The sequence below is a fragment of the Pan troglodytes genome, chromosome 2, assembly GCF_028858775.2.
Source record: "Pan troglodytes isolate AG18354 chromosome 2, NHGRI_mPanTro3-v2.0_pri, whole genome shotgun sequence".
NCBI lineage: Eukaryota > Metazoa > Chordata > Mammalia > Primates > Hominidae > Pan > Pan troglodytes.
Window position 1 is genome coordinate 147,171,443 of NC_086015.1, and position 22,992 is coordinate 147,194,434.

At 38.4% G+C, this 22,992-nt stretch overlaps 1 protein-coding gene across 2 annotated transcripts; it reads left to right on the forward strand.

Moving 5' to 3' along the window:
• The first annotated feature begins 347 nt into the window (after nt 1-347).
• DIPK2A (divergent protein kinase domain 2A) lies at nt 348-22,992 on the forward strand. Of its 2 annotated transcripts, none has more exons than XM_516799.8 (3): nt 348-3,977; nt 16,479-16,782; nt 20,124-22,992. In XM_516799.8, exons 1-3 carry the CDS (start codon nt 3,321-3,323, stop codon nt 20,453-20,455), a joined length of 1,293 nt encoding a protein of 430 aa, XP_516799.2. In that variant the 5' UTR covers nt 348-3,320; the 3' UTR covers nt 20,456-22,992. The 2 variants fall into 2 exon arrangements, with proteins under 2 accessions (XP_516799.2, XP_003310081.1); XM_003310033.6 differs by lacking the exon at nt 348-3,977 and adding an exon at nt 4,030-4,550.

Genomic DNA, 22,992 nt, shown 5'->3' on the forward strand with positions numbered 1-22,992 from the left:
AGTTTATGAAATCAAAAATGTCTCCAGACATTGCCAACTGGCCCCTGGGAGGCAACAGTCCCTTGCTGAGAACCACTGCAGTAGAGAATAGAATAGTAATACAATGTAAAACTTTGACTATCAAAATGGATGTTAGTATCAAACTACTATGGTATTTAATTCCATCTGATAACATTTAAAACAGTGATAGTTACTGTAAAATGACATTTTACAATGCACTGGAAATTACATTATTTGCCATTACTTAAAATAATGGTCAAGAACTTTAAACGATCCACTGGTTGAAAGCATCCTGTCGTTTATAGGAAAGGTGAGTAATGCACATTAACCTTCACTTAGAGTTTTTTTTTTTTTTGGAAACGGAGTTTTGCTCTGTCGCCAAGGCTGGAGTGCAGTGGCGCCATCTCGGCTCACTGCAGCCTCCGCTTCCTGGGTTCCAGCAATTCTCCGGCCTCAGCCTCCCGAGTAGCTGGGACTACAGGCGTGCGCCGCCATGCCTGGCTAATTTTTGTATTTTTAGTAGAGACAGGGTTTCACCGTGTTGGCCAGGATGGTCTTGATCTCCTGACCTCGTGATCCGCCTGCCTCGGCCTCCCAAAGTGCTGGGATTACGGGGGTGAGCCACCGCGCCTGGCCCCAATTAAGAGATATTTTGCAAACCCTAATATGGCACTTTAGAACACTATGTTTATCTTGTATAGTTCTAAGACTTTTTTCCTTTTGATGAATGTATTAAGTTCTTGAAAACTATCTCTCCTGATAAACGTCTAGAAAATTTAACTGAAAAGATCAGAGCTTTTAAACAAATGTAAACTACTTAGATGCAGAGCAAATGTTTTTCAAAATTCAAATTGTGTAGACTAGTAACCGTGTTTTATTTCCATGTTTCAAATGATGCCTATACAATTCCAAGCATCTGGAGGCTGAGAATAGTTTAAGAACTCCGAAGACCTACTCGATACAAAGAAGCAGTACAGGTACCTCCTTAATCCTGTTACTAGTTACCTAAATAGTCTCACTATGCCCCGGTTCTCTCAGCTTAATCAGTTTAATGGCAGCTTATGTAGTACTTTTATTGTTTTAAACCAATTCTAAATAGATTGTCTACTATTAATCGAACACATTTATGAGGCATATAGAAAAGATGTCAGAAAGAAGAAATTTGTAGTTAAGTAATAACTTGGTTTGTTTACAATTCAGCAGCAGCAGCAGCCTCACAGCTGAACTACAGCACAGGTCTCCAGAACCATCACACCAAACTCCTTTTCCTAAGAAAATCTCACTTGAGCTTTTAACTCTATATTATATGGAGTTTGGGGATATTTGAAAGCAAGTTAAATAAAATTCCCACCAAAGGCGGCATAAGGCACTAGGCAGAAGTAGCCAAACTTAAGTACAGTAAGTCAATTTCTAGAAAGCTTTGAATATTATTTCAATTTGTCCGTATTCAATGCAAATCGTTACAAAATCACGTCTATTTTGAATTTATTAAATTTCTCAAAGTATTTTTTCAAAATCTGAGTTCTTATAAGAATTTGTAACAAATACCTGTTACAATTAAACAATACTGAAAGTATTGTTACTTTTGATAACCTGGTATAGATGTTTCTTATTAACCCGCTGTAGAGTTGATCTACACCTGCCAGTTACCATGGTCTTCTAAAAGCACTGTTCAAGCCCTAAAATTAACTCAGTTAAGACTCAGTTGTTTAATAACGTGTCAGGAACCACCTGTCCCTCAGACTAAAAATCACTTCTCATTTTAACTACTCTAGCACTAAAAGTGAATAGCATAATAATGTATCTACTAGCGCTACTGCTAAACAGGCCGGGTCCCCTGAAACTTATCCCTAAACACAGTGCTTTCGTGCGGCATCTGCGCCTTACTTTTGCAGTCTGGGGTGACTGAGTCAACGTGACCGTGCGGAGCACCAAGCAGCCCCGGGTCCCCATGGCTACCGCCAGGGCAACGCTTCGTGGCCCGCTCCTCAGGGACCCTCAGGGGCGGCACCGGGAAATCAGCTTTGCGGAGAGGAACCGCAGGGCTCCGGGGACGGGCTAGGGCAGCCGGCGGGTAGCAGAGGCAAGTCTGGCAAACTCTTCCCGGCTTCTTCGCGGCGCTTGGGGCAGACGTCCTGGCGACACCAGGCCGCGTCGGTTCCCCTTCATCCTATTTTCCCTTTAACACGGTGGCTTGAGAACTTTATTTTGTGCTCACTCAAGAAAATTTTAAATGATTTTACAGATACAACCCCAAAGATGAAGCTCCAACAAACCCGCCACTACTCGAGCCTTTCTCACCGTCTTCCTTACAGGCCCCACCCCCTACCGCGAGGAGCACGAGCTGAGAGGAACACAAGCCCCCGTTGGGCACTCCCCGGCCTCGCCCCACCCCCAGGCGCGCACCCAACCCATATAAGGCGAGGGGAGGCAATCGCCCCAGCTCTGCCTCCGCCTCGCGCGCCGTCCAGAGGGAAGGATTTGCAATAGACTTCCTCAGTTCATTTCTTCTTATTCCCTCCTCCCTTAAAGGGCCGTTTCCACAATGGTGAAAGGAACGCACCAGTAAACCACAATAATCATAAAAGATGACTGTAATTATGACTCTTTCTGAAACCAGAAACCGCGAGTTCATGCCCCCACCTCAAGAGCCCGAGCTTCCCCCTCTCTGAACCATCCCCACACCCGCTCCCGCGAGCTCCCGCTTACGCTTTCCGGGCGGCGCGCGACGCGCTCGCTCCGCCCCTCTGGCCCCGCCCCTCTGGCCCCGCCCCCAGCTCCCCTTCTTGGTCTCAGGAGAGCCAGCGCGCACAAGCAAGGGTGTGCGGCTCTGAGACGTGCGTTGGTGCTTGTGGGTGTGAGACATCCTAGCTCCTCTTCCCCTTCCGTGAGTCCCTCCTTTCCTCGCAGACCCCACTTGTCGTGGCTGGCTGCCGCCGCAGCTCTTGTGCCAAGCCAGCAGTGCGCGTGCGCGCGGGCACGGGCGCGCGACCGTCGGGTCCCCGCGCTCCCTCCCCCTCCCGCTCCTCTATAACTTGGCTGGCGTGGAGGAGGCGCCGCCGGAGTCGGAGGGCGGGGAGCTAGGAGGAGGGAGCTCGAGAGTTGTGGAGACTAGTGACTGGGAGAAGTCGCAGCCCGCTCAGGCCCGCGCCTTCCCGCTCCCCGTCTTCCTCTCTCACACACCTACTCCGCCCTCCGCCCCAGCCCGCGCGCTAGCTCCTTCTCTCGCCCGGGGTTCCTGCCGGTAGCTCTCCGGGTCTTGGCGCGGCGGGGGCGCCCCGGGGGTGCCCTCGCCCTCCCGTTGCGGGCGGGCGGGCGGTATGTGGCGCCTGGTGCCCCCGAAGCTGGGCCGCCTGTCCCGCTCGCTGAAGCTGGCGGCGCTGGGCAGCCTGTTGGTGCTGATGGTGCTGCACTCGCCGTCGCTGCTCGCCTCTTGGCAGCGCAACGAACTGGCCGACCGGCGCTTCCTGCAGCTCAATAAGTGCCCGGCGTGCTTCGGCACGAGCTGGTGCCGCCGCTTCCTCAACGGGCAGGTGGTATTCGAGGCGTGGGGCCGCTTGCGCCTGCTGGACTTCCTCAACGTGAAGAACGTGTACTTCGCGCAGTACGGCGAGCCCCGCGAGGGCGGCCGCCGCCGAGTGGTGCTCAAGCGCCTCGGCTCGCAGCGCGAGCTGGCGCAGCTCGACCAGAGCATCTGCAAGCGGGCCACCGGCCGGCCCCGCTGCGACCTGCTGCAGGCCATGCCCCGCACCGAGTTCGCGCGCCTCAACGGCGACGTGCGTCTGCTCACGCCCGAGGCGGTGGAGGGCTGGTCGGACCTGGTGCACTGCCCCTCGCAGCGCCTTCTCGACCGCCTGGTGCGCCGCTACGCGGAGACCAAGGACTCGGGCAGCTTCCTGCTCCGCAACCTCAAGGACTCGGAGCGCATGCAGCTGCTGCTGACCCTGGCCTTCAACCCCGAGCCGCTGGTGCTACAGGTAGGCGCGGAGCCAGGGCAGGGGGCGTCCTGGGAGGGGCCGCGCGTGGGAATCAGAGTCGGGAGAAGTGGCTCAGCCAGCGCTTGCCGCCAGTTCGGACTCGGCCGGGCTGGGCCAGGCTGCAGGCGTGGGAAGGGGCGTCTCCGGGGGAGCCCCGGGGCTGTGCAGGGAGGCCGAGGGCGACCCGGCTGATGGAGAGTCTGCTGTTGTTACCTAGATTCGGGCGCATTTCGGATTTGACTGTGGATCTTTCAACGCCAGAGGGAGTGCGTCTCTTAACACTCCCCAAAATGTCTCTACTGCGAGTTTCCTTCCGCTCTCTACCCTGCCTTTCTGCTTTTATCTGCCGGGGCTTGCAGGTCCGCGGCGCAGACTGTTCACGAGCCCTTGGACCTTTCCTAGTTCTTCTGAAGTGTGTTACACCGCGTTCGCTCTTCCTTTTCTGGCGCTGGTGGCTGGCCTAACTTCGGTCTCAGAGTCTTTGTTTTCGCTCATTTACCTGGCAGTCATTTGGACACCTAATTCGAGGACAAGTTGGGGAGGATGAAGTCGGAGAACGGGACAGTGGTCGGGGTGGGTTTAATCTGTGAGCCGAGCTTTGGGTGGGATTAGAATCAGAAACAGGAAAAGTAAGGCAGCGTTGGACTTGGGGCTGGGAGGGCTTAAGGCCAGACAGACGTTTTCATCCTGATCCTGTGACCTGCCCTATTCATCTGGTAATCTAGTTGAAGGGAGATGAAATATTAGGCCAGGGCGAGTATCAGGGAAGGAGATTCTTGCCTTTCGCCAATTGCGTTGTTTGCTCTCGTCTGACTGTTTTGAAAAGTAATGTGCCTTTTAGGGGAATAGGATGGAATCTTTACTGGTGACATCAAAAAGAGAACAAAAAACAAAAACACTGTTTACTTTCGGAGTATTTGCTTGTTTCTGCACATTCCCACCCAGCTTCAGTGCGGTGTCCTTGAACAGTGATTACAACTGTGGGGTTGTGGTTTCTCCTTCTGTCTGCAGGAAAAGTTACCGTGCTCCTTTCCATGACAAGAGAAAAAAATGACTTAAAAGTTCACAAGTAATTTTGGTATACTTCACATTCTTTCTGGGTTGCTGTCACTGAGGGCTGGAGGTACTGGGTTTTTTTTTTTTTTTCTAAAATGCATGAATAGGAAAGTGCAGATTTCTTTATATTATTTTCTTTTCTCAAGCTCTACACTGCCCATTTTAGCTTTAAAAGAAACCAGCTTCGTTTGATTAGTTCAGCCAAATAATGTAACACAAATATTTGGCCTCAGATGAAACTTTAGTGTGGGTCTTAGTAAATTTTAGGACATCAGAGGCTATGTGTATTGGGTTAATTTTAAAGTCAGAGTGTGTTTTAAATACTGCTGTATCACCTAACTGAATGGATGCATAAAACTGGTTAAACTTTCCTTGAAGAAATTTTCTTTATTCAGTAGTTCCCAAACTAGTCAGTCTCTAAAGGTTTAGCCTGTATTTATGATGTACATACACTTGAACTGAAGTTTCTCATTAAGCTATCTTTAAAAGAGAACCTTGTTTGTATTAGCAAGGTTGGTTCTTGGAGATCGTGTTAGCAGTTTGCTGAAGTAGATACCCGGACAAATTCTCTGAGACCCAGAAATTTAGCAAGGAGCTGTCTTAGTAATATACATTTACTGTACTTAAAATGCTGGCGTCCCTACCGAAAGATTTTTTTTTAAGGTAATTTTGAATAGTGATGTATTAGTAACAACTAATAGTAGAATTGATATTTTAAGAACATTATGTGGCCATAATGTTCTACACTTTTTAAGTGTAGTCATAGCATTGAATTTGAGAAACTTTGGCATCTGATTTACACTAAGGTAAATTTGTGCTTTGTGCAGGAAGGTTTTATATTTTTTTAAGTTTGAACTTCTCATGGCATTCTCAGTTTACTTTGTAGTTGAGATAGTCAAGTGTGCGTGTATCTTGTTTTCTGTTTAACTTTTCCCTCAAACTTACTCTTTATCTGTTCTCATCTTTAGTGATGAAACAGCCTTTTTTGAAAAAGCACAATTATTTTCTTATATATGACACATAATGACACAGCTACTTTGAGTGGGTAAACACATGGGCCATAGGATAAGAATTTGTTTTTAGTATGTGATGAAACATGTCTCCACGTTTTAGAGTGAGGTTTGTAAATTACATTTTTAATTTACACAACCCAGTTCCCAGGAATAGTACTAATACTAATATATGTATTATAATTATAGCTGAGTACGTACTGTGTAATATAATTTTGGGGTCTTTAGTACCAGCCAGTCATATAGGCATGTAATTTTTTAAAAACCTGATTAACAAGCAAGTAGAGGAAGAAGATATTTTTAAGTAAGAGTTTTCAGAGAGCCGCTGCTTTCTTTGTAGAATCACTTGATCTTTGGAAAAAGCTAGTGAATTTACAAGTCTGAACAATATACTTGAGGATTGATGATTGTATAAAACCATCAAAATGAAAGGTATCTCAACATTCTGTGATCAAGTACAAAAGTTGCTGTACAGTAAGTCAAACCATGATGTTCATTACCTTTGTTAGCTAGGAAACTACATTTTTAGTATTTATACAGGTTTTTATAAAACTGTTTATAGCTGTTTACAGTAATACTGGGATATTAATTGATACTTACAGAAAAACTCAGATTTGGCTGTCTATTGCTTCATGTATTAAAAAATATATTTTTAAGAGTACAAGTGTTTTAACAGCTTGAAGAGGAACTCACTTTTTTCCTCCAGGAGAGGGAGCTACTTGTCGAAATTTTGGACAGCTGGTGACAAACTAGATTTTTCTTATATTGTCCAAAAATTAACAACTTCAGGGAAAAAAAAGTCTTTGAACTGACTTCATCAAAGTATTCTTAACAAAACTTCCAGTATCGTAAGCATGCTTCAAAATAAGCATGTAAAAATTTCTTTTGATAAGGTGTTTAAGAACTGAAAAATACTTACGAATTTAATCCATTAAACTCACCTCTTCTGATTTGAAAAAACAGTAAAAAATTGAAGTTGCTATTATTCCTTGAAAGGAGAGGTGAAAGACATTAAGTGTCTAAGATGTTTACACACATACCTTATCTATGTAAGGCTGTAAAGATTTGTGATATAAATTTCCCCATATGAAATGGCATGAGAGTATGGCTTTCTTCTTATTGTTGGATAGTTTCCCTAGTTTACAACAGTTTACCCATAGAATTATTATCTTCTAAAAAATGTTTATAAACATCAAGCGACAAGATAATGCTAGTAGTACGTTTATCTTCTACTCTGATACCCTTTCCTCGTCGTCACATTTTTACTTCACTAAGATGTGTGTATTTTAGTGCCAGGTATACTGTAATCCTACGGAAAAAAAAATGGAGGAGAGGAACTATGTTGACTTTTATATTGTGTAAATAGGAATCTTGAAGTATTCAAAAATTGAGTTGTTGAAGTAATTGGCAAGATCACAAGTTATTGTTGATAAATTTTCCATCGTATTTGTATTTAACCTATTGAATTTACAGAAAGGAAGTGTGTGTGTGAGAAAGAGAGAGAGAGAGAGAGAGAGAGAAATGCTGTCTGGATTTGTTGAAGTTCAGACAGAATCTCTGACTTTATAACCTGGAAGTAGTGAAGATGGTCTTGTTTGTAGGAAATGGAGAAAGCTCTTTGTTGTTTAGGGGGACGAGCTGGGAATGTTACTATTTGTGGAACTTCATTTGCCTTAAATTTTCTGAATCATGGTTTTAATAGGATTTACTTTATTTTTATAGTATATGACTATCATTAAGCTATGGTTTTTAAGCTTTTCTATTCTTGTAAATGATATAATACATGCAAAGCACTTCACGTAGTATCTGGTAAATTGTAAGCATTCAATAAATGTTAGATGTTGAATAAAGTAAAGGTAACTTTAACTGCCTGGTGCATTTGATCAGCTGTTTTGAAGCTCATTTGGGGTATGGATCACCTTAAAAATAATGGTGATTTTGAATATCAACCATACTTTAGTTATACTGATTTTTTTCCATTATTACTTTGATATAATTTTTTGTAGAAAACTTTCAGTGAATGTTGTTTTTGCCTTTAAAAGTAATTTATATAGGGAACAACATATTTTTTAAGTTCACTGGTGAAAATGTAGTTTTTGAAGTAAACAAATAAAAGATTATTTAGCTAACGGTACTTTAGAAAAGTTGATAGATTTTTATTATTGGACTCACTTCCTTCTTTATAAAATGAAGCTATTGGATTAGATCCTTTTCAGCTCCAGCATTCTGGGGCTTTCAAACTCTTGAGAAATTTGGTTTTTATTGTTGTTTTGTTGTTGTTGTTTTCTTTTGAACTTTAACGAGTGGGTTTAATTAAGCTCTTCTGAAAGGGGATTGGGAGTGGGATGCTCTCTTTCAAGCCTTTCTTCCTACCCCCAAATTTTTACGCACATGAAATAAAACAAAACAAAAACCAAAACCTTCCTTTAAGGGGAAATATGTGGAGTTAAGGGTAGCCAAGGATCTTGTGAGGCAATAGTGTGCAAAACGATGTTCCAGACTTTGTTTCAGGAGTTTCTTTTCAAACAACAGTTTAAGGAACCACCTACTTCTCCTTTACTGGCTGTTTCTTTAGTAACCGTCTTCCTAGATTTCGGCTTCAGAACACATTAGAGATGGTTCTTAGTAGAGCAGTTTTTAATCTAATAAATTTTGTAAGTTTTTGAACTTTTTGTGGCTTTTCATCTGAGAGTCCATTGACACTTTTGATTGCTCTTCAAGATAATCAAACAAAAATAATAAAACAATTTTGGATACCTCAAGTCCAAAAAGGGGGTGGGGACTTTTATTTTAGAAAGACCCTAGAAACAGACAATCTGCCTTAAGAAAGCATCACTTCAGAATCAGTAGAGCAAAGTCATTTGACATCCTGGACTAGTTTCTGGACATATCCATATCTTTTGACCATTATGAATTTTGTCCTTTATATACTTTTGTCTAGTCTTTGAACTATTCTTTATATTTCCATTGCATAGGTTAGCACATATTCTCACACATGTTGGGAAATAGAAAGCTTGTTTTTATAGGTCTTCTGGACATGGGTGTCCGGCTTCTCAGGGGATTGTCAGACTGGTTTTTATTCTGTTTTTTTGGTTTGTGGTCTCTGGCTTACTTCCTATTTTTCTGTCATTGCTGCTGACTCTTCACAGAATGCTATTTTTTTCTTTCTTCAGCTTTCACTCATTACCCATATGTTAAATTATGGCCTTATAATTTAAATCCTGCATTTTTCTAATACATTTGATGAACTTTAGTAAATGGTTGTAACATGACTGAAAATTATTAGTGTAAGGTGAGGTTAGTATAAGGTGATAGGAAGTTGTCTGTGAAATTCTTGAGAGCTCTTTGAATTTATAACCAAAAGAACTGAATTTGTCTGTTCATTTTACAATCTGTTACAAGGCATTTGGATTGAAAGGATGGAAAGATGGCCGTAGGAAACAAGTAGCTTACTATGTAGGAGGTAGGTATACAAATAACTAATTATTATACAATCCATGTAATAAGTCCTGTACAAAAGGTATCTATCTATCTATCTATCTATCTATCTATCTATCTATCTATATATATACTGTCACATGACTCAGGGAGGGACATCTCATTGTATATTGATAGGAATGGTACCAGGGAAGGTTTCAGAGATTTTGCCAATAGATGGGGGTGGAGAGTGGGAGGAAGGGTGGAGGGGGCAGTATTGATAGAGCATCCATTTCACATTCTGTATTACCACAAAGTTGTTGGATGGTATTGAGCAAGTCACTTAATGTTTCCGATTCTAAGTTTTTTTAATCAGTAAAATGGAGTTGTTAATACTTACCTAACAGGATTGTTTTAAAGATTAAAGAAGAAAGGATTATTCAAGTAATATCTGTTAAATGTTTTCAGTTGTAAAGCTTTTTACAGTGTATTATTTCTTTGAAAATCAGCTTATTCCATTTTTAGACAGCTATAGTAGTTAAAAGTTCTTTAGTACATTATGCTGATGTCTGTCTTAGAAATGTAAAAATCCTACTTTTCTTATTGCAGACATTCAAATGTCACCGTCCTTACATATACGTAAATCATATGTACCTATTCAGGCTATAGTTTTTAAAAAATAGTAGTTTAAAAGGGGATTAGGGATTTGTCTCATATGAAGTGTAATGAATAGAATGAATATGGTAGGAAAGACGGTTTAGATAAGGATTAAGAAGTAAAAGGCAAATAGTTTCTTTTTTTCTCTGTAAATCATTATTATAGTTTAGTAATTCTATTTAGTACATTGGTAAATGGTAGTACAAAAAAACAGGTTAAGTCTAGACCTTAGACTCTGAGACAGAATCTTAAAAGATTTGTAATCTGAAGTAAGTATGATGCTTCAGTGTCTTCGTATTTTTTCTTTCTAATGCTTTTTTGGGGGTTAACTCTGAAATGAAAAGATCTGACAGTAATTATGTGGAATTGGTCAATAGTGCCAGGAACTGATCTGTATATACCCCTGGGACACAGTAAGGGTCAGTTGAGACTAGTAAACTTATGCATATTTAAAACTTGTGAACAAGTGAAGTGTTTTTTGTTTTGTTTTGTGTTTTTTTTTTGGTGGGGGCAGCATTTCTTAAGCAATTTATTCTAAAAGATAATCTATTTCTATTAAATTTAGTTTTTAAAAATGTGTTTTGACATCAGTTTCCAATTTTAGATACAGCTGTTGGACATGATATTCAGTAAAATAACACAACCTTACTATTTTCAAGGCATTGCTTAATATTGTTGGAATTTGAGGTGGGTGGAAAATGGCATTCAGAAAATTATTTCATGAAATAAATGGGACATATGCTAGGACTTAAAAATCTTGAAATTGTTAAGCTTCTACAGTATTTGCAATGGATTTTGGCTGCTATTTAGCAGTATAAATTAAGAAGCTAAGATCTTAGAGAAATTTTAGCAAAAATTCAGTAACCATTAAATCATCCCCGTAATTTTACTATATCTCCCCTCCAGACAGTTCACCAAACTGTGAACACATTAGTCTGTCACCAGTACAGTTGACTAATCTTTATGAACAGCTGTTATAACATGTGTTACTACAATGGGATTTCATTCAAATTTGGGCTTTAAAAAATAATTTTAAAACTTAAGTTAGCTCTTTCTTTCTTTTCTTTCTTATGTGTCTGTCTGTCTGTCTTTATTTTGACAGAGTCTCACTCTGTCATCCAGGCCGGAGTGCAGTGGCGTGATCTCAGTTCACTGTAATCTGCCTCCCGGGTTCAAGCAATTCTCCTGCCTCAGCCTCCCGAGTAGCTGGGATTACAGGTGCTCACCACCATGCCTGGCTAATTTTTGTATTTTTAGTAGAGACGAGTTTCACCATGTTGGCCAGGCTGGTCTCAAACTCCTGACCTTAGGTGATCTGCCCACTTAGGCCTCCCAAAGTGCTGAGATTATAGGTGTGAAGCCACCGCGCCTGGCCCCTTTCAGCATTTTCTATGCTTTTGATGACATATACTTTCTAAGAGTGTTTTCAAGCTTAAACTTTTTTTTTTTGTAGAAATGCCAGTTATGTAGAAAATCGATATTCACATTTTAGATTGTATGTTTTATTAATAGTTTTTTTGAAGTTAGTTTGTTTATACTAAGAACTTTCAAGTTTAACAAAAATCAGTCTTGCATGGTAACACATCTCTTGGTCTGTACTTATTTTCTCTCTTAAGGCAAACTGCAAAGCTATGTTCCTTTTAATGGAATATTATGAGGTAATGAAGTATTATAAAAGATTTTATATTGTATAAAAGGAATTTTGATCTTTTAAATTTAGTATACAATATTTTTGGTCATGTAGGAGAAAAAAGAATACAAGCACTTTTAAGTAGACTCTATTTTAATCTATTAGTCTCATGTCATTTATTTTTTGTAAGTAAATAAACAAAACCAAAATGTATTCTTTTATGTATCTTTACTCATATATTCCATGTCCACCCTTTTCATGACTGTGTTATGGCATGATAGAATGAAATGGCCTTCTGGCAGGATGGTGGATATTGATCAAAGGGTTATCGTGATATTTTAAAGGCTTGTTTTTTAGAATAAGGTAAATATTCCATAGCATACTGTTTGATTTCAGTATGTAAGATAATCCTGAACATCAAGATTTTGACATGTATTTGTTTTTGCATGGCATACATATAGACCATGCTATAAAGACTGAGTTGAAGATTTCTGTTTGATTCTATAGGTCCCAACATGATCTGGTCCTTGCTTCACTCTCCAGATTCCGTTACCGCAAGTCATTTCCCCATTCATTTCACTGCAGCTGCTTTGGTCTTTTATTCATTTCTGAGAAGATACTTTCAGGCTTTTCATGTGCCTGAACTGCCCCATCTCCAGTCTGCTTAATATTAAACTCATCCTTTAGGTCTCAGCCTGGGTGGAGATCACTTAGGTTAAATAATCAATCTTAACATTATTTTTCCAGCATAATGTTGGCTTCTGGAATGCTCTTATGTAATATATAAACCGTTACCTTTATAAAATCTGAAAAATTCTTAAACAGATGATAAATAAGCAAAAAACAAAAACAGAAACAAAAACAAAACAAAAAATAAAACCCAAAAAAACCACCCCAAACTAATAAAGTTTAACTTCAACAAAAGGATATTGGCTTGAGGGAGGTTGTGTTAATCTATCTTTTGAATTCATTTTGACTCTTGTAAAGATAATTATAGCTTGGCCTAAATTTGCTTCTTACTACCTGTGTGACTTTAGGTAAATCGTTTAACACTGTACTAATAAGATTGAACTGGATTTACAATTGAGGTACAGTTAAACTCTAAATTTCTTGGATTTTACATTTCCTTTATTGATCACATAAAATATTTGATTTTGATCTAGGTAGATTATAGGTTATTTCAGCATTTGGAATTTGTTTTGTGCATATCAGTAATAAAAAGCAAGTTAAAATACTGTGTTTTTATGTGTACACGTTTCCAATTTTTAAGTTTCTTGCATTTTTAGTGCTTGTGGATGCTCTCTACGTTTCTTATAGCATCAGTGCTTTTAAGAGTTTAGTGACTAGTCTATATATTTCATTATGAATTAGAAATTACTAGAGGTCAGTAAAGATGTTTCTGTAATTTAGTGGTTCTTCACTCTATTTGGAAGGGGGTTCATTATTTGTAGATGCCGTTTTAGTAGGTGTTTAGGAGGTGCATGAAGATAAGCATATCTTTTGATGAATGTCTGGAATTGTTACTTAAAAATTTTAAATAGAGAAAGCCCATCAGACTAACAGCAGATCTCTCTGCAGAAACCCTGTAAGCCAGAAGAGAGTGGGGACCAATATTCAACATTCTTAAAGGAAAGAATTTTCAACCTAGAATTTCATATCCAGCCAAATTAAGCTTCATAAGTGAAGGAGAAATAAAATCCTTTCCAGACAAGCAAATGCTGAGAGATTTTGTCACCACCAGGCCTGCCTTACAAGACCTCCTGAAGGAAGCACTGAATATGGAAAGGAAAAAACAGTACAAGCCATTGCAAAAACATACCAATTGTAAAGATGATTGACACTATGAAGAAACAGCATCAACTAATGAGCAAAATAACCAGCTAGCATCATAATGACAGGATCAAATTCACACATAACAATATTAACCTTAAATGTAAATTGGCTAAATGTCCCAATTAAAAGACACAGACTGGCAAATTGGATAGTTAGAACCCACCAGTGTGCTGTATTCAGGAGACCCATCTCACGTGCAGAGACACACACGAAACATTTACCAAGCAAATGGAAAGCAAAAAACAAACAAACAAACAAAAAAAACAAAAAAAACCCAAAAGGGGTTGCAATCCTAGTCTCTGATAAAACAGACTTTAAACCAACAAAGATCATAAAAGACAAGGGCATTACATAATGGTAAACGGATCAATGCAACAAGAAGAGCTAACTATATATACATGCTCCCAGGATCAGGAACACCCAGTTTCATAAAGTAAGTTCTTAGAGACCTACAAAGAGACTTAGACTCCCACACAATAATAGTGGGAGACTTTAACACCCCACTGTCAATATTAGACAAACGAGACAGAAAATTAGCAAAGATATTCAGGACTTGAACTCAGCTCTGGACCAAGTGGACCTAATAGACATCTACAGAACTCTCCACCCCAAATCAACAGAATACACGTTCTTCTCAGCATCATATTGCACTTATTCTAAAATAGTAAAACACTCCTCAGCAAATGCAAAAGAAAATCATAACAGTCTCTCAGACCACAATTCTAATTGCAGTCAAATTAGAATTCAGAATTAAGAAACTCACTCAAAACTGCACAACTACATGGAAACTGAACAACCTGCTCCAGAATGACTACTGGGTAAATAATAAAATTAAGGCAGAAGTAAATAAGTTATTTGAAATCAATGAGAACAAAGACACAACATATCAGAATCTATGGAACACAGCTAAAGCAGTGTTTAGAGGGAAATCTATAGCATTAAATGCCCACAGGAGAAAACGAGAAAGGTGTAAAATCGACATCCTAACATCACAATTAAAAGAACTGGAGAAGCAACAACAAACAAATTCTAAAGCTAGCAGAAGACAAGAAATAACTAAAATCAGAGCAGAACTGAAGGAGATAGAGACACGAAAAACCCTTAAAAAAATCAATGAATCCAGGAGCTGGTTTTTTGAAAAGATTAGAAAAACCAGACCACTAGCAATACAAACTGTTTTGTATTGGGAAGGCTGTTTCATCTACATTTTGTATTGGGAAGGCTGTTTCATCTACATTTTGTATTGGGAAGGCTGTTTCATCTACATTGAAAATCTTTTGATTAGTCACTTTCATTAATTATCTTAGCTAGATCTTCTGGATAATTTGCTATGGTTTCTGTATCAGCACTTGCTGCTTCTCCTTGCACTTTTATATTACGGTGATGAATTCATTCCTTAAACTGCATTAACCAACCTCTGCTAGCTTCAAACTTTTCTTCTGAACTCTGAGCCTTCATAGAATTGAGGAGAGTTGGGTTCTTGTTCTGGATTAGGTATTGGCTTAAGGGAATGTTGTGACTGATTTGATCTTTTATCCAGATCACTAAAACATTCTCCCTATTAGCAATAAGGCTGTTTTGCTTTCTTAACATTTGTGTGTTCACTGGCGTAGCACTTCTGATTTCTTTTGATAATATTTCCCTTGCATTCACAGCTTGGCTGTTTGGGTTAAGAAGCCTAGCTTTCTGCCTATCTCAGTTTTAGATGTGCCTTCCTCACTATGCCTACCTATTGTTTCTAGCTTTTGATTTCAAATGAGATACCTGTAACTCTTTTCATTTGCACACTTAGAGGCCATAGTAGGATTAATAGGCTTAATTTCAGTATTGTTGTGTCTCAGGGAACAGGGAGGCCTGAGGAGAGGCCTCCCTGTTCCCTGGGGATGGCTAGTTGGTGGAGCAGTCAGAACACACACATTTATTGATTCCTTTTTTTCTCTAATGTTCATTTTCTAGTTACATATTTTAGCAGTGGAAGGTATCTTAGATAAAGCCTGTTATTTTACTTAAGGTGAAAATGAGTGTTCATGGTCATGGAACACGTTTTTTTTGATTTAGGATGATAATCCTGCCAGTAGTTTTAAAATCTATTAGAAAACCTTGGTAAGATAAGAGTAATTTTGAGGCTAGGCCGAGGAGAACAGAAAATATGGCTGGGAAAGGGAAACAAGATGAACTTGGACCAGATGTGCTCAGAGTGGAGGTTGCATTAATAGGATATCAGTTTGTCCCTTCCCAACCTTTGGATGTAGGGTAAAAGACACCTCTCAAGAATCTTTCCCTGAATTCTACCCCATCTGCTTCCTGACTAGGAAAGGCCCCTACTAAATGATCCCCTGGGACCTGCACCACTGCTTAGTAACTAACACTTTTCATATTCATAATTATTTGTTTGGTGTCTGCATGCTCTTTTAAAATAAAAGCCCATGGCTAAGTGGAGACTGTTTGGTTCACCCTTAATTGCCACCGTAACACAGTGCCTGATGCCTGGTAAATAACTGCTGGTTAATAGGCTGCAGTGCTATCAGTTTAAATAAAAGTATTGGTTGATTACATTTACACAAGTGAAGAAGATAAGGGAAAGCATAAATACTTTCAGATTTGGTAATAAAGACAGTGTCTTCCCTCTTATTGATCAATTTGGTTCTTAGATTTTGATAAGCAAGACTTGTCATCCTATTTTAGCTTTATAATGTAAAGTTCTCTATTTAAATTTTTTTCAGGTCCATAATACTGGTATGAGTTAGGAAAAAATGAAGTTAATCTCTAATAAACTGTTGAATGTAATAAGAAAATCCAAAGTCATTCCTAGTAGCAATCTCTACTGAAAGGATCTGAGGATGGACCTAGGATATATTCATCAGAATCTCTTGTAATATTAAGATAATTCTTTTGTAGAGTTTTCCGTCTGATGAAGGTTGGCCATTTGCAAAGTATCTTGGAGCTTGTGGAAGAATGGTGGCTGTAAATTATGTTGGAGAAGAACTGTGGAGTTACTTTAATGCGCCATGGGAAAAACGAGTTGACCTCGCTTGGCAATTAATGGAAATAGCAGAACAGCTTACAAACAATGACTTTGAATTTGCACTCTACCTCCTGGACGTCAGCTTTGACAATTTTGCAGTTGGTCCTAGAGATGGGAAGGTAATCATTGTGGATGCTGAAAATGTTTTGGTTGCTGACAAAAGATTAATTAGACAAAGTAAGTATATAATTTTTAGATTTTTTTCTACTCATTTTTTCCTATGTAAAAATAATGTTTATACTTGTAGGAAATGAGCCTTGAATTTCCTCCTTAGATGGCAACTTTAAGCATCTTTCTTTGCTTTATATGACCACTGTCAATAAACAAATACAGATACTCTTTGACTTACTGGGGGTTACATCTTGATAAACCCGGTGTCAGTTGAAAATATTGTTATTTGAAATATATCTAACCTACGGGACATCATAGCTTAGTCTTGCCTACCTTAGACATACTCAGAACACTTACATTAGTCTAAAGTTGGGGGAAATTGTGTAAAACAAAGCCTATTTATAATAAACTGTTGAATATAATTATATTCATGTAATATATTGAATTCTGTACTGAAAGTGAAAACCAGAATGGTTGTATGCGTTCTTGAAATATGGTTTGTACTTTATTTTTAACCATTTTGATGATTCCTGGCACTGCAGCTCTGAGTTTGGTTTGACATTCTGATTATTACATCTCACCCAAAACTTTGCTCTCCATTTACTTTTGAGTTCTTCACGGGATAGATGAGTAGTGTCTGAAGTGTTTTGAAAATTAAATGCCATAGAAGTTTTAAAGCATCAAGAACAAAGCCTGTAGGTCTAGAACCAATTCAGTTAGCAAAACCAAAGGGTTGTTGCTCCATGGTGAGGGTTTTATATTTTTTAATCCCCTCTTTCCCCCTGATAAAAGTAATATGAGTATCTTTTGACAAACAAAGGCTGAGAATTTACGGCACCTGGGGAAAAGTTTATGTGACAGCCATATATTAGGTTGACATTTACTTTTTGCATGATCTTGGCATGATCCTATTAAATACTTGATTTTTCCCACTCCCTTTTTCAGATTTTATACTTACCAGACCACTTTCTGATTATTTCTTGACTTGCCATGTAGATCCTCCTACAGGAAGTGAACACCCTGCTGGAGTATTCTACTCTCTATTTACCTCTTCCTACATCTGTGAATATTGTAGCAGCGTATACTATTCTTTCTTTTTTAAAGTGTACACAAGCAGGTGGTTTTTAGTATATTCATAGAGTTGTGCAATTTTCCTAAGCTTAAAAAAATTATTTCAGTGTTTATAACAATAATTTTTTATAATTCATTTTATGCAGACATTCCTGGAATAATTATTACTAATTCCTGACCTTAGATGAATCCAACCATATGGCTTCTGTATTCTTGCATTTCATACAGTGAGCATTGCTCTAGTGCTGCTTTAACTGTGGTCATTTCTTTTCAAATGTCTCATGGATCCTCTAAATAGTCACTTTGCAAAAGTCTCTGTCTGTTCATTTACTCTCTTTTCTTTCCACTTTCTAGTAAATGACCTTTATTTTATTTCTTCACAGGGAAATTGAGATTTTGCTGTGGCAACTCCCCCAGTGTCCTTTATCATCTAAACCTCATTAAAACAGCAACAGATAGATTCTTCTTTGAGAACTTGTTACATCAGTTATCTTCTTCAGTGTCCCACCTCCTTCCTTTAATATCCAACTTCTCTTGCCTTCCTATAAAAAGTATATATAAGACTCTCTTCTGCTTCTCCTTGCTTGTCCACTGTTTTTAAAAGTATTTATTGCCTTTCTGCTTCCTCAGCCTCTATTCATTCCTTAGTCCATTAAAACCTGACGTAGACCTCTGCCTTGCCATTAGCAACCACCTAATTGGCAAATTTGTGAAGTGATTGTGACTAGTATCAACTTCTCGAAGTTGTTTCCTGCTTTGGAATAGTAACCTTCCTTCTTTTGGACTAGTAACCTTCAAAAAACATTAACTTACTACTCCTTTGCTTAAATGGTTTTAATGACTTCCCATTGTTCTGGAAGTAAAATCCAAACACCTTAAAGCCAGGGCATAATCTGTAATCTGTGTGACTTGGCCCTCTTCTGATTCTTTTTTTTTTTTTCTTTTTTGAGACAGGGTCTCTGTCACCCAGGCTGGAGTGCAGTGGTGTGATCACGGCTCACTGCAGCCTCGACCTCCCTGGCTCAAGTGATCCTCCTGCCTCAGCATCCCAAGTAGCTGGGACTACAGGCACATACCACCATGCCTGGCTAATTTTTAAATTTTTTGTAGAGGGTGGGATCTCGCTGTGTTGCCTAGACTGGTCTCAAACTTGTGGGCTCAAGCAGTCCTCCCACCTTGGCCTCTCAAAGTGCTGGGATTACAGATGTGAGCCACCCCGCCCAGCCTGTGTATATATGTGTTTTTCGAGTGCTTCATTTTTAATACCCCTCCATCTATTGCCCTTGGTGCTTCTGCTACAATGGCCTCTTGTTTTCCTGAACGAATCGGCCCACTTCTGGGCATTCCCGTATGCAGTTTCCTCTTCCAAAAATGTCTCTTCCTTCTTCCCTATACAGCTAGCTATTTGTTTTTCAAGCCTTGACTCCTTCAAGTACATGTGTGCTTATGTGTTCTCAATTTGCCTAATATCCCTCTTACCTCAAAATCATAAGTTTCAAGTCTAGTTCTAGTTGTACATATGACATGCCCACCTAATACCTTATAGCTCCTTTATTTTGTTTATATATAAAATATTGACACTATTATGGCAATTGTACATACCTTGTCATCCAATTAGAACCTTAAACTTTACCCATATACTTAATTATTTTTCCCTGAAATGTTTCTCCAACCTAGCTTTTCATTCTGGGCCATCTGTAGTTGCTCTCATGATCTTAATCCTTCCAATCTTCAGCCCAGAGTTATCTTTCTATAAAATAAATTATGGTCGTGATTACACAAGTTACGACCTATTTTTCTAGCGTCACCTGTATCTCCTTGCCAACTACGTTTCTCACGCTCTAGCCACAGTGAACTTACTGCTTCGTGAACCAAATGGACCAATCCCTTATGTCCATGTCTTTGCATATACTGTGTCCTGAACCTAGAATGCTATTTTTTCCTAGTTTCTTTTCAGATTTGTTTTCTTTTAAGACCTAAATCAGATGTTCTCCTTTTTGCAGCCTTCTACAGCCCCAGGGACAAGTGCTAATTTAATTCCCCACTATTCCTGTAGCATTGTGTCATATTTCTTTATGGCACTTTCTGTGTATGATGGAAAGTCACTAGACTAAACCTGTAAGTGGTAGGGACCTTTCTGAATCTTTCTGCCTAGCGTTAGTGGGCTCCCAGTGAATGTTTGTATGAATTTATATATTTAAATGTTTATGGTTATAATATACTTTTACCTAAAAGTGTAGAACAAATACTATTAATTAGTGAAATATTCTATTTTTGGAAGCAATGAAAACTATTTAAAATTTTTTTTTCTACTTCTGCTTTTCCTCCTTTCACAGATAAACCTGAAAATTGGGATGTATGGTATGAAAGCAAGTTTGATGACTGTGATAAGGAGGCTTGCTTATCATTTTCAAAAGAAATTCTTTGTGCTCGTGCCACTGTGGACCACAATTACTATGCTGTTTGTCAGAACCTCTTATCCAGACATGCCACCTGGCGTGGCACTTCTGGAGGACTCCTTCATGATCCACCAAGTGAAATTGCCAAAGATGGCCGGCTCGAGGCCTTGCTGGATGAGTGTGCCAACCCAAAGAAGCGCTATGGCAGATTCCAGGCTGCAAAAGAACTGCGTGAATACCTAGCACAATTAAGTAACAACGTGAGGTAGTCTATGGTGAACTTTTCTTTTTTTCTCCATTTAAACAGCACTGGCTAAAACTAAACCACCAAAAAACGATCTGAAAAAATGAAATTTGGAAGTGTTACATTCAGAGGATGATAAACTTGCACTGATAGATCTTAATGTTAACATCCATCAAAATAAGACATTACTTCAAAAATCACATGATGCTTCTGCAAATAAGTATGTTCTTATACTTTGGAGGCTTGAGCTGTCATCAGCTGCTCCCCACTACCCCGGAATGCTTGAGTGGATTAATGAATATTGTTAAGCTATTGGAAATGAGTCTGATAGTACATTGGCTTGTGTATCAAAGGGTACTTGGTACTTAGTTTGCATTTACTATCATGATTTTGTGAATCTCTTGCATTTACTTTGAATGTCAAGTCAGATTGGTCTGTTTTATAGGCCGCTTTTTCCTTCTGATGTGTAGGGTTTTTTCCCATTTTTTTTTTTAATTAAATTTTGAAAATTCAGGTTACTGTAGGTGTTCATTTAAATTTTTGATAGTTGTCATTCAGTGCTATTTGGTACATATTTACTGTTAGGGCAGGATTCCCAGGTTTACTGTGTTTTTTTTTTTTTTAAAGAAAGCTAAATATTACATTATGTAAATACTTCTTTTCACCAACTTCTGTAGTTTCACCATTGCATGGTGTCATTTCAGGTTATTTAACAGTTATATCCCTCTATGCCGATAATTAGAAGTGTACACTAAACATGAAGTTTGGCATATGTTGCAAAATGTCATTTTATCTTCTCTAAAGGCTTTAAGAAGAATATACTAGAATCTATATATTGATGTTAATTTTGATTCAGAAAAAAAATACAACCCAGTATCTAAAAAGTGTTAACTAGTCCAAGATAGTAATGCATATGCCAAAGAAATATTACACCTAATCTCATGTTTAGAATTTAAAATAGAATTGGTCAGCTACTTATTCTTACCACCCGACTTCCAGTATTTTAGCTCTGTCATTATTAAATTCAGATCTTCCTGATTATTTTTTCTGTTGAAAGTTAAACTACTGCTTTCAAGTAATTTAAAGTTATCCTACCTTTTATTCATGGGTAGTTTTGCAAAATTAACATGGTAGCCATTGTTTGAATTTAATCGGGCATCATAACCTTTCATTTATTGAGGAACTAATCATTATTACTATAAAGCATACAAATTAGCCAGTCAGCACACTTTGGTCTTCTTTACCTAAGGGTTAAACATCAAAACATCAAATTTAATTATTTGCATAGAAATGTGTGGGCTCTTTAAAAAATGTTACAGTATATAAGTTGACTATCACTAACAGGTAATATTTTTCTATTTGAAGTTGTTACTTTTGTTTACAGCAAAGTTTGATGTAGTGTGCAGTAGTGAGCTCTAGACTGATCTTTTTCTAAATCAGAAAGTGATTAAAGTATGCACAACCAAAGGCAGGTTTTTCTTTTTCATTTATTCAGCAACTATTTATTAAGCATCAACTCTGTGCCAGGCACGTTACTAGCTGCTACATACTGTCTGAACATGACATACGGTTAAGTAACTTTACAATTATTATCAAATACTTCAATGTAGATATTTCTTAAGTTGAAATAGCATTAACTAGGATAATGCTTTCATGTTATTTTATTGTCTTGTGATAGAAATTCAACTTGTACCATCTAAAACTAGGTTGCTATAAAAATAGGAGGATGAAGTCAATAAAGTTTATCCCAGTTTAAAAACTGGAAGGAAAAGGTAAGAGCTCTCCATTATAAAATAGTTGCATTCGGTTAATTTTTACATATTAGTGCATTGCGTATATCAACTGGCCCTCACTGAAGCATTTAAGTGCTTGGAATTTTACTAAACTGACTTTTTTGCAACTTTGGGAGATTTTTGAGGGGAGTGTTTAAAGTTGCCAAACACTCACCTCTTACTCAAAACTTCAAATAAAATACACATTTTCAAAAGGGAGCACCTTTTATATTTGATAAGTTTTCATTATAAACCTTACAATACCAGTCACAAAGAGGTTGTCTGTCTATGGTTTAGCAAACATTTGCTTTTCTTTTTGGAAGTGTGATTGCAATTGCAGAACAGAAAGTGAGAAAACACTGCCAGCAGTGATTGCTACTTGAGGTAGTTTTTTACAACTACCATTTCCCCTCCATGAAATTATGTGAAATTTATTTTATCTTTGGGAAAAGTTGAGAAGATAGTAAAAGAATTAGGAATTTAAAATTACAGGGAAAAATATGTAAGTGAAAAGCAATAAATATTTTGTTCACTTTGCTATCAAGATGTTCACTATCAGATATTTATTATATGGCAGCAATTTATATTTTTAATCATTGCCCATTAATAGACGCAGTAAAATATTTTTGAATCAGACATTTGGGGTTTGTATGTGCATTAAAATTGTCTTTTGTACTGTAAGTTACTGTTAATTTGAATATTTTATTGAACTGTCTCCCTGTGCCTTTATAATATAAAGTTGTTTCTACAACTTTTAATGATCTTAATAAAGAATACTTTAAGAATCACA

Excerpts from the sequence above, each read along its gene's own strand:
- DIPK2A (XM_516799.8), top strand. The coding sequence starts at position 3,321 with ATGTGGCGCCTGGTGCCCCCGAAGCTGGGCCGCCTGTCCCGCTCGCTG. Across the intron at positions 3,978-16,478 it reads CCGAGCCGCTGGTGCTACAG|AGTTTTCCGTCTGATGAAGG; the intron begins GTAGGCGCGGAG and ends ATTCTTTTGTAG. Across the intron at positions 16,783-20,123 it reads CAAAAGATTAATTAGACAAA|ATAAACCTGAAAATTGGGAT; the intron begins GTAAGTATATAA and ends CTCCTTTCACAG.